The sequence below is a fragment of the Aspergillus brasiliensis genome (genome assembly GCF_001889945.1).
Source record: "Aspergillus brasiliensis CBS 101740 unplaced genomic scaffold ASPBRscaffold_5, whole genome shotgun sequence".
Classification (NCBI taxonomy): Eukaryota; Fungi; Ascomycota; class Eurotiomycetes; order Eurotiales; family Aspergillaceae; genus Aspergillus; species Aspergillus brasiliensis.
Genome location: NW_027137446.1, coordinates 353,937 through 365,409, shown reverse-complemented (window position 1 = coordinate 365,409; position 11,473 = coordinate 353,937). Strand labels below are relative to the sequence as shown.

Here is an 11,473-nt window from a genome sequence, read left to right as displayed (position 1 = left end):
AACTACTAAGCTACACTAAGCCAACAACTTACTCCACAAGGCCAGCGAATCAACCCCCTTCACAGAGAAAACCAAGCCAGCTAGCCGGTCGGAACACTTTCCTGCACGCCGGCTATGATCGGTGATACTTCTTACTTGGTAGTTAGATCGTGACAATATCAACAAGAGCAGTTTCTACTGTGTAGGATCGAGTACGGAGGGCAAATAAATGAGTAGATCAATAGGGTTTGCGGTGAGAATCGGAATGGTCGGAGGGTGCCTGTTCCACACCTTTCAGTAACTCGGTCTCTCGACTTATGTATCTGCAACATGATGGGCGGAGGGGGAGGAGGGGAAAAAGTGGGCAAGGGCCGCAACGCAACCAAGGAACAAGGCGAAGATCGTTGAAGGACCCGACGATAATGACGATGATGTCTGAACCTTGAAGAGCACAAGAAAGAGGGTCGCGGGGCAAATTGATGATCGGTTAACCTTCCGTAGCGACCATGGCGATCATCAACAGGCTTGATGGTGTTGCCGATATGTGTGCAGAATTTCAGAAGCAAAATCCACCCCTACTGGCATGATGAGTTGATGAAGAGGAGGTGTGAATGACTGGGATGGTCGCTTCTTCTCGATCTCCAGTTTTCGAGGGGTGTTAAGCTCCAATGATGTTGGATGATGGAGAGGGAGAGCTACTGGGAAGAGTAAAGTGAGTTGACTCCATCAGGAGGCGGGAAGGCTGAACGGCGGCACGTGCATCCCGATGTTGCAGCTGCCAGATGTGGAAGGTGCAGGCAACTCTGCCGAGTGCCTGACGGCGAATCAATTCCCAGGCGCAAAATTTCGAGGCTCAGGTCCCTCGGTCTCTTTTCTTAGCTGCTCTTCTTCCTGCTGCCCACTTCAGCGCTCGAGCTTCTTCCCGTCTCCTTATTCCTAGGCTGGCTGCGTCCTTAAGGGCTGGAGGGAATCATATTGTCTCGATGGCTACTCCGTACTAACCGCCAACATGGGCTTGATAACAGACTCATGGTACAAGAAAGGAAAAGCACATATCCACGATGTGAAAAGAAGTGATGGTAGTGAGTGGGTGAGAGATGCATCGTTCTTGCCTTCTCTTCCCTGGCATTAGCATTCATGTGGTTTCTGGTACAACGGTATGAATTAAAAACACAACACATTGGTATCATTCAGAACAACAGGCTGATTCTCAAAACAGATTCCGGGTTGGCTTGCCCGGGACAGGCTGAATAACTGTCTTTGGCCTTCAGGCGGGCGGTTGATGTAGTAAAACCAGATATTTACAAGTCCCGCTGATGTCGACTTGAGATGACTCGGTCCACCTGGTTGGACTAAGTGATGACGACCATCGCGAGGCCTGAAGCCATAGGTCTAGGTGTGGCTCATCGGTGAAACGAAAGGTCTCAAAGATGAGCAGCATTACTCAGGGGCATTGCCTTGCCTCTCGAGGCCTCACGGGACGCTTGCATTCGCAGAATCCTCGTTCCAGCCCCATTCTCTGAGTAACTGATTTACACGATACTCGGTTGCCCAGCCGAGTTCGGCTTCAATCCCGTGAAGCAAGGCAAGGACCGTCCGCCGTTCTCCGGGCTCCGTCAGGCACTGACCACTAACAAACAGCGGCTGGAGGGAATTGATGCGGACCGAGCCGGTTGGGCAAGCCAGTGCGATCCCCACAATTTCCCGGCTGTGAAAGCGAATATCACTCTCGATCGAGCGATATGAATTAAGTCTATCAGCGATGGTGCTCCTTCTGCTGGTAGATTCATGCGGCTTATTTATGAGAAGGAGGATACGAGCCATGTGATAATGCTGCATCGCCGAGGAGCACATAGGTATGCTATACCAGACCTCGTGCAGCGAGCCAGCGTCAAACTTCGCGTTGTCCTTATTCTGAGGTAATCCGGAAAGTGCAACCCGAGCACAAGGCTGGAACGTCTCAGGAAGTCCATTATACCAGGCATCGAGCTCAGCTTCCAGGCGGTACCACCGCTCCAGCAAAACCTGCTGCGAAAGACCCAGAGGCCCCGGCCCCAACGAGGCGGGGTGGTTCAACTGGACATTATCACCAGCATTGATGAAGTTAACAATCTTTGAGAGAATCCAAACTAAACCATTCGAAACAAGATCTTCCTTTATGGGCTCTTCGTCGTCTGGATAGCCCATCGCCGTCGCATTACTGGAGCGTACAAAGCCCATGTTGTCGATCTGGAGACCCGCCTCGGTCCACAGCACCAAGTCGTCCGTGTTTAACCTGGTCTGACTCTCATTGATGACTACCAAACTCAGTTAGCACAGTGGAAGGCACTCATTGCAGATCATGATGCACTCACAGGCAGCTAGGTAATCCTGTCGTGCAAAGTTCCAGAAGGTCGCCTTTCTCGCCTTCGAGAGCCCCGATAGCTTAGTTTGTTGCAATGCTGTTCCTCCGGGGGAATGGCGCTGTTCAACTGGCATCATTCCCACCTCCGCAACATCCAACAACGATTTCACGCCGCTCAGATGGCGATTCCACGCCGGCCCTGTGGCATCTAAAAACTCATATACAGACAGTATGGCCGTTGCAGCAAGTATTTCATCCGAATGAACCCCCTTTGAGAACCGACTGTCCGAGTAACGTCGCCTGCGCTTGCGAGGATTTTCTTGGTCTTCACACAACTCAGCGGCCTGCCACTGCCCAAACGCCTCTGGGGTACTCAGCGGCGGAGGTCCTTTATCAGGTTGCAATTCTTTCATTAAGAGTTGGATGGCCTTTTCATAATACTTGGCGCCAGACCAGGACCAATCTACGTTGTTGGCGAGGTGCCTAGTATAGACACCGCCAGTTGACACCTGTGTTCCTTTGACGCGACCCAGTTGCTTCGCAGCATATGCACAGGCGGCGTATTTCAGCAGTGGATTTCGGAGAGCCCTGACCGGGACGGATGATGCGAAATAGGTGCCTAAATCGAACAGATCCATCCTATCATTTATCCCATTAACGATGTTCAGCCGGGTAGTGGTGGTGGTGGTGGTTGGGGAGACCTACCAAAGTCCTGGTGCTTCTGAAAAGTGTCTCAGGAGGTACGCAACCTCGTGGTCCGTTTCTGCGGGCGCCTCCGACTTCAAATCGGTAGACGTGGCTCGCGGCATAGCTGGCCTGGAGGTCAACGATGAGCTCCTACGCTCTGGTACATGCTGAAGACTGGGATCCACAGGCGGTGATCGTGATTGTGAAGGGTTAAGAAGGAAGTTGATATTATTATTATTGGTATTGTTGGAGGATATCGAGAGAGAAGGAGAAATCTGAGGTGCGATGACGCCGCGCACCTGGGTTGAAGTGTCTGATGATGCTGTCGATGGGACATTATTGAAAGATGCGCTGTGGTCGGTTGACGGGATGGACTGTTGATCGATGCCTAAGGAAGGATAAGAAAGGCGGTCGTGGGCTGCCACGGTTGAAAGAGTCTCCAAGCCATGGGTTTCGCCATCAGCGGACGAAGTGCGCTGGGCACTCCAGGCACGCGCCTGAGAATTTGCGGCCAGGATGGCGGCTTCGGATTCTCCCAGGGCAGCTTCAAGGTCGTCCGCATAGGGATCCGAGTTATCGACGAAGATGACTACAGGCAAGGCAGAGCATTGTCAGACTCGCGAGACTCACAGCGGGGATGATTTCCTCGTCCATACCATGTTTGGGGATGTCGAGCCAGACACTGTCCTTATCAAAGGTATTCTTATACGAGTAGAACCCCTTCAGCGTGCCACGTCCGGTGGAGGCATCGCTCAGATCCTTGTTCATCGAGGCATTTTGCTGATGGCGAAAGACGATCCCCTCGCTGGGGCGACAGACCCTGCCGCCTTTCCGACACTGCGAGCACTCGGGTTTCTGCTCGTCACCTAGACCCAACAACACCTTCTCTTAGTATCTGTAATCTCGGCCCAGCCGCAGGGATGGTAAGCAAGGTTGTAGACTTACATTTGAGTTTCCGGGTACGACACGTCAGGCTGTGGAGGGTGTGGCACAGGGCCAAACAGTCAGTGTCTAGATATCACAGAAGAGGAAAGACAAAGGCGATTGTTGCTAGGAGGTCGGTCGGGGGGGCGGGTGTTCCCGATCTTCCCAACATATGACATGAAGAGGGAGTGATGTCTTATTCTTGAACGTACCAGCCTGTGCGGGATCGCATACCGGTTGGGACCACTGGCAGGTGAGCTGCAGCATCCGAAAGAGCTCAGTGGGGAACCGATAACCGACGACCCTGGGGGAGGATGAGAGAGAGAGAGAGAGGTGAGCAAGTCGAGGTCAGCCAGCGAGACTGGCCCGAAAGGCGCCCTAAAGTCGACTAGGCCCGACAACCGAGGCGGAGAGCGATTATCTGGGGAAGAAGAGACGAAGGGAGGACGCAGGAGGCCGAACAGGGGACGATCGCAAGGCAGCGCAAAGAGGCGCGAAAAGGAGAAGCGCAGCACGAAAAAAAGGACGGCTACAGAGCTGACTGCATCCGCTTTTTTTCTGCCCTTCTATTTTTCTTCCTTTTTCCCATGGACCAACAGAGAGCGGGACGGGGGAAGAGAAAAGCAAACAAGCAGCAGGCGGGCGAAAAAGAAAAGCGGGGGGGACCTTAGTGTGTTTAGTGTCTAGTCACTCTAGTGCCTACTGTGCACAGTGGAAGGAGTTTAGTGCCAGCTGGAGACTCCCCAGTGTCTCCCGTTTGGGGGAACTTGGGAAGGTCTGGGCCAATTCCGTTGCCCGCAAGTTTGTTGCTCCGGTTCTCTTGCGGGGAAAAATTCCCAAAAGTGCCTCATGTGATCATGTCCGCGCATACCAACGAAAGTACTGACTTAGCTAAGAAGTATCCAGTTTCTGACTCGCTTCCTTCCCTCATACTTAGTGTTCCGTATTTTGGTCTATTTTCCCTCAAAATCTCTGTCCCTCACGCGACCTTCTGATCTGATGTGGGATGGATGCTTACACCCTCTCTCCGCTTTTTCTACCCCCATCCTTCTTTCTCGCTTAACTAGTACAACAGTACACGATTCCGCACTGACATGAAAACCCTCGTAGAGAGAGATAGATATACTCACTAAGTACTAGATAGTAAATGAATATCAGATGAAATCCCAGAGTACTAAACTAGATAAACTAGCACTAAGTATCTAGCTAGTCTCGTAAGCACATCTCGTTCGTCTTCCTCTTTTTTGTTCCCCACCAATCACGTTCACATTTGGTTCCATTTGTAGCATATGATAGGCTTGCTATTTATACAGTACATACTACTACTACTACTATCTAGTAGTTAGTTTCCCAAAAGTTAGGGTATTTTACTCTTTCTTTTTATTTGCAATTAGATTTATCAGGGTTTCGCTCTATTGATCCACCGAAGAAGTAAACATGCTCATTAGACTATCTAGTTAGTCGTGAAGAGAATCATACTACTTACTGCTACTACTCAACTGCATGACACCTGCATGGCGGGAATTTATTGATTATTAGAATGACTAGCTAGTTAGTGATGAAGACACTAGACTAAACAGCTAAAAATCATGTCAATGCACAAAATATGGTTCATTGCCCGCGGACTCGCGCGGATTAATCTTATCTTAATGTATGTACATGTCCATCCGGTAACATGACATTCACGGCTCAGAAGATGGAGGAATGAAAGGCAGGTCTCACACCCAGTCCCCAAATAAGACAGGATGGGAGTGTATGGTACAATAGATACTGAAACAGGATCACACTCAACGACAACGACAACAACTATAACATGGCAAGGATTGGAGGGGACTCGGATGTGGGTCCGGGCCTGTTAGGACATGCATGCATGCACAGGCAGATGGGGGGCATGAGTAAGATTTCAAGCAGACAATAACACTCAATAAAAATAAAGACAACAAAAGACCTCCTGTTAGGTGCGAGGAGGTCAAATAAACATCATGAATTAAGAATAAAATGAATCGGGTATATGATGGATTGTTTCCCAAGAACGCCGTTCGAGGTATCAGATGAGACTGGAATCAACATAGTGGTAGATGGTGGTGTGTCAGATTATATGATCGTTCTGCTTTGCAGCTAGGCATTGCATCCGGGGCAGGCGAAATGCCCCTCCCTCCAACTTAGATGGCGGGTGCACCCGGGTTCGGTTGCTTGATGGAGTTGAAAAGGTACTCCGGAGGAAGCCTTCGCATGTTGGAGGGTCGATCCATTCCGACTCCCTGAGGAGCCCGCATGTAACCTTGACGACGGCGTTGGATCTTGTTGAAGATGATACCGGCTATGACGATCAAGAAAACACAGCCGAGAGCGCAACAGAACGAGATGAGAACGACGATACCATTGGACAGGTGCTTGCCTGGTTGGATTGTTAGCATTTGATACTATAGTCAATATACTGAGGGATATGCATACCTCCGCTTGTGTAGGGGTTCGAGTTCGCGAAAAACATGTGAGCAACGCTGCCCGGCTGCCCATTAGAAGTCGAAGACAGCATAAAAGGTATCATCGCTGTCCCGTTGTATAGGGCCGCTGAGGCGTTTCCAAAGTCCGGGAGCTGGAGCCGACCAGTGACCAGAAGCATCTGGTCATCATTCAGGTTGCTCACATCATCGTGATTTTTGTTGATGGGAAGAACCTCAAGCCCACGGATTTCGGTGTTGTCGTCGAACATGTTCCTCACGAAACTGAAGCTAGAACCGTCATAGGCGGCAAGGAAGCTGGAGCCGTTGGCATACACGCCCGCAAGCCAGAACTTGGACACCGCGGTGTTGGCCGGCGTGAAGGCAGTGATGGTCCCAGGAATGTCGGAAGCCGAAGCCCCTTCGAAGGTCTGCCAACTCTGTTGCTTCACCGTATAGGTCGCGACCGCCGACTGGTTTCCGTCGATGCTAAGATCTCCGATTGCCAGCAGTTCCTTGCTGCTGAGCCACTTGAGCGCCAGCACGGTTCCATTCAGACTCGCGCCTGGCCGATTCCACTGCTGGTTTTCGGTGTCCCAGTAGCAAACTCCCGGGCAAGGCAGAGCACCCGCGCTCTGGAAGCGCCCTGCAACGTAGACGTGGTTCGAGCTAGGACGGGCAGCAATGGCATTGACCGTCACATCGTCGCCAAGGAATCGGGGTGGCTGGTGCTGTGAATAGGTGTTGTTGTCCAAATTGTAAACGACCAAACCATTCAATGTCGAGCCACTGACGCTTCCAGTAACATTTCCACCAGCGTAGAGGACGTTGTCCGAGATTGCCAACGCCAAAAATGTAGAGTTGCTGTCAATACCTGCACCTAGACCACGAATGGTAGCGGCGTTACCATCAAGGATGGCGAGGTTATCGATCGTAGAACCGTTAGTCGCACTGGTAGTGAAGTGGCCTCCCAGTATTGTAAGATTGTTGCTCGAGCTCGTGTCGTAAAGACCCGTGTAGGTCTGACCGCTTGTGTTGAAATCCGTCAGCAGAGGCTCCAGACCCAGCTCGTTGTCATAGAGAAGAGCAACAGCGCCGGCTGCAGCAAGACCACCCGAAGAAAGACTACCAGCAAGTATAGTTGCATTATCTGCCTCGGCAAAGGCTGAAAGTTGTCCAGCAAACTCGTATTGGCTGACATTGAGATTTTGAAGCCAGTCGTTGCGCGAGGGAACCCAGACGGCAAATCCAGAGACATTGGTTGCCGGGCTGTCACCAAACGATAGCAATTGATCGAACTGACCACTGACACCAATGATCGTCTCGTTGAGATCCACAGAAACGTTGAGTTTGAGAGCAAGAACATTGTGAACGGGGCCATTAACACCGGCACCCAATGCTGACCACGTCTTTGAGTCGAAAGAATACGCTGCGACGTAATTCAGGCCATCGTTTCCACCACTGTATGTATCAGTGAAGTTTCCGCCGACATAAAGGTTGTCGCCCAGCACCGCCATGCTAGTCACCTCAGAGTTCAATCCACCCTTAGGCATTGCTGTCGCATTTCCATCTTGTTCAAAGTACATGATGTTTTCAATAATGGAGCTTGAGAAATTACCACCGACGTATATGATGTTATCATGGCTGGCCAGGGCGTTGACGGAAGCGCCATCTTCGAGTGCCAAGCCTGCCTGGTCAACCGCAGAAGCCGTGACATTTGTGGTGCCGTTCGACGGATTATACTCAAACAGGCCATTCAGGTTATCACTTGAATTACCTGACACCGAATTTGCCACGAACTGAACCAGTGAGGCCACCACAGTGACATTATTCCCCTGGCCGGTTGTCGGGGTCAACTTGACACGGGGGCGGAAAGAACTATCGCTGGCATCCACGTGGCCGGTATAAATGGTGTCGTACTTTTCATACAAGTTGGTCTGGTAGATGAGTGTTTGGATGGGTTCGTCGGTATCGCTGGTAGGGGTGACTGTCACATTGACAATGCCACGTGAATCACAGGTACTATCCTGCTGGCAGCCGGGTGTGTACAGCTTGATTGAGTAGTTTCCAGACAGTTTGACATCCGGTTCAAACACTACTGAAGCACTGGTCGCATTTGATTCTGTCACCTGTGTGGTCAAGTATTCGGACGAGCTTTGGCCGGATGCTGCGACAGACCATGACCCTGTGCGTGTTGACTTTGACGGATAATCAGAACCAGCACAGGTCGGTTCATTGAAATCATTCATAGCGTATGCATAAATGTCTGACGGCCGTTAGAGTTCACGTTCGGTGTAAGAAAGAGAGATGGCAACTCACTGGTCTCGAACATTTCAATCCCATTCAAACCGGCACCCTTGCCGTACCAGTCCTGAATCTCGATTTGGAATCCACTCATGCCAACACTGTTGACGAAACGGAACTCGCGATACTTCTCCGAGGTGCTGTTTGAAAGTGGGCAAGACTGGTCGCAGTGAGCGTCCTTGCCAGTGTCGGGGTCGGTATACGTCAAGTTCATGATTCCATTGTCTGGAAGTCTCCTGAACAGGAACGTTTTCGTGCCGCGTCCCTCATAATGAGTGTTGTACAATCTAAACTTGGTGGGGTAATATTCAAATCCCATTTTGGCGCGCCAGTACCCCGGGGAATAATCCTCTAGCAGCCAAGTCTTGCCTTCACCGTCGTCGCCGCTCGTCTGACATATAATGTTACGAGGGCTAATGAAGCCGCTAGTCGAGGACTCCGCATCGGAGGTAATTGTAGCATTTTCGAGATTGATCACCTGCAGTCCTTTATCGGATGACGTAGAATTGCCGGTGCTGTCAAAGGAACCGCCCCAAATGATATGTCCGTTGCTGTCTTTCACGATTGAATTGACGGGCCCGTTCAGGCCGCCAAACGACAGGTTCGACCAGCCTTCATTTCCGACCCAGGCCACTGCGTTCGTAATATTGTAATATGTGAAGTTTCCTCCGACATAAACACTGTTCGTTTCTTGATCGCAAAGTAATGCTGATACCGAGCCCGAAAGACCTGACAATGCTGTCACCTTATTCGAGTCCGGATTGTACAGCGCAACACCTTCCGAGTCGACCCCTCCCAAGCTGGTGAAGTTGCCTCCGACGAAAATACCCGAGAACGTTCCGTCTTTCTTCGTGAATGAGCACATCGCACGAATGTGGGCGTTGGACGTCTCGAGTGACGTGAGAATCCCGTTCGGGAGAGGGGTGAGAAGGGATTGCGCATCGTCATTTTCGGTGGCTGTGTCGGACTGCTCGGTATACTGATAGAGTGAAATGGCATCGAAGTCTCCTGTGAAGGCGATTTGGCCCAATGGCGACAGATCTAGCTCGGGCTCTGAGACGGACTGGAAGGTGAGTCCGTAAGCGGGGGTCGACTGGAGAAAATAGCCAAGGCGGAGGACGGTCGACAAGCCAGCCGTCGCAGGCCCAAACAGTGAGGGTGCCCTCATTGTCCAGGTTCGCGACGACAGGCCAAAGAAAAGTTGACGGCCAGGGATTGAAAGAAAGGGAATCGAAAACAATTGTTTGAACCCGAGTAAGGCGTTGCAAGAGTTCAGGTAGTTTGACTAGAAGAAAGACGGTGTTTTCCTAATAGGAGGCTGAGCTACCAGCACGAGGAACACGAGAAAAGGAGTGGTCGGACCCAGAAAACATTAATAAACGAAGTGTAGAAGAACAAAAAAAGAAAGGAATGTAAAGAGAGATAAGGAACGAATGTGATCTCAGGCAGAGATAGCCCGATAGTACAGGAATGGCCACAGCCAGGTGAAAATTAATTAACGAATGACTGAGAGAAGTTGGATGGAGCGAACGAGTGACATGGCCGGGCAGGGGCTTGTTTGTTCCCAGAAGTTGCTAGTTCGGTGGTGGTTTTTCAGGTACCATCATTTCCCGCCCGGTCGTGGCCCATTTGGCCTGCGTTGCGGGTTCCACCAAACGCTGCGCAGTCAGCAGCTCTAGCGAACCGTCGTGAGACGCCCTCGGGATGCTCGTCGGCCCGGTACGTGAAACGCGAGATTACTCGCTCACTGCTTGGTGGACCTTTTTCTGATTGTTGCGTATGAGCCACGAAATGGAGCTACACTTTGGGAGCCAGTTTGGTGTCCACCGCAAAGTGGGGGTGCCTTCAATTACGGGCTTCATTCCAGTTACTAACTAGACTAGACCAACTATCGAGTGGTCACATTATTATTGGTATTTGCATACCGGTCAACTCTCCGATCATGTTTGGGAGGATGCCAATGGTAAGGCTCTAGACTACTACCATTAGGGAAGAGGCTGGTTTGATCATCTACGCAGGATCACTACTTGCGCCTCCGAACGAGAGACACCTTGCAGCCCGGTGGGATTACCTATTATTAGGCGATCTTCTCCATTCAACCCCACCCCTAATATTGGACGCCGTCACAGCGACAATAATGACATACAGCACCAGGAGACTGGGGGCAAAGTAGATGGTCTCATCTATACGGAGTAGTGGTCCTCATCTCACAGCCGTCAGCTCAGGATCAATGCATTTCACCTTATTGAAACTGTCCTTACTGGCGGTGTACTATGCAGCTAGAGTCGCATGAACTGGTTACAGAACTCTAACTTTATATGCCAACAGCAGGAGCTACATTAGGTTTATCTAACTCAATACACCTACATGCAGCTACATCGTGTTTATTTTGATTTGCTTAGTACTATGCTCGAGCAGACTTCTCATTATCGCCTAATAGCAGCCATCTCATACTCTCAGGTATAGAAACACTATTCTCGGGCACTCACCGACAGTATTCATTTCACTTCCCCAACCCATAATCAAAAGCTGCATCTGTGATATGAGCGCATAGACCACTAGGATTTCTGCATCATACCAACTATAGAGCCGGCATAGACAGTGCTGTGTGGGTTGGATTCCTTTCTCCTTGCTACGGGGATGGATCCTTTAGCTACCCTTTCTTGTACGGAGTATAGAGGGCTATTTTGAGTGTTGATCGAGATTGTATTTTATGCTTACTTGCCGGTTGCTCTAGGTCTCTATATGAGTATTGCAGGGACCTCCCTCTATCTATCAATGATGAAGGGTTATT

The 11,473-nt window shown here is 50.6% G+C and overlaps 2 protein-coding genes across 2 annotated transcripts; both read right to left on the bottom strand.

Moving 5' to 3' along the window:
* Window positions 1-1,452: 1,452 nt before the first annotated feature.
* Window positions 1,453-4,166, bottom strand: ASPBRDRAFT_54244 (uncharacterized protein; the record flags this gene model as incomplete). Its single annotated transcript, XM_067627201.1, has 6 exons — window positions 1,453-2,276; window positions 2,334-2,962; window positions 3,029-3,599; window positions 3,667-3,876; window positions 3,956-3,984; window positions 4,147-4,166. The coding sequence occupies 6 exons, from the start codon at window positions 4,164-4,166 to the stop codon at window positions 1,453-1,455; spliced, it is 2,283 nt and encodes a 760-aa protein (XP_067479644.1).
* A 1,930-nt stretch (window positions 4,167-6,096) lies between these two features.
* On the bottom strand, window positions 6,097-9,847 carry ASPBRDRAFT_195109 (putative cellular morphogenesis protein (Rax2); the record flags this gene model as incomplete). Its single annotated transcript, XM_067620829.1, has 3 exons — window positions 6,097-6,332; window positions 6,389-8,641; window positions 8,695-9,847. 3 exons carry the CDS (start codon window positions 9,845-9,847, stop codon window positions 6,097-6,099), a joined length of 3,642 nt encoding a protein of 1,213 aa, XP_067479643.1.
* Between the last annotated feature and the right edge of the window lie 1,626 nt (window positions 9,848-11,473).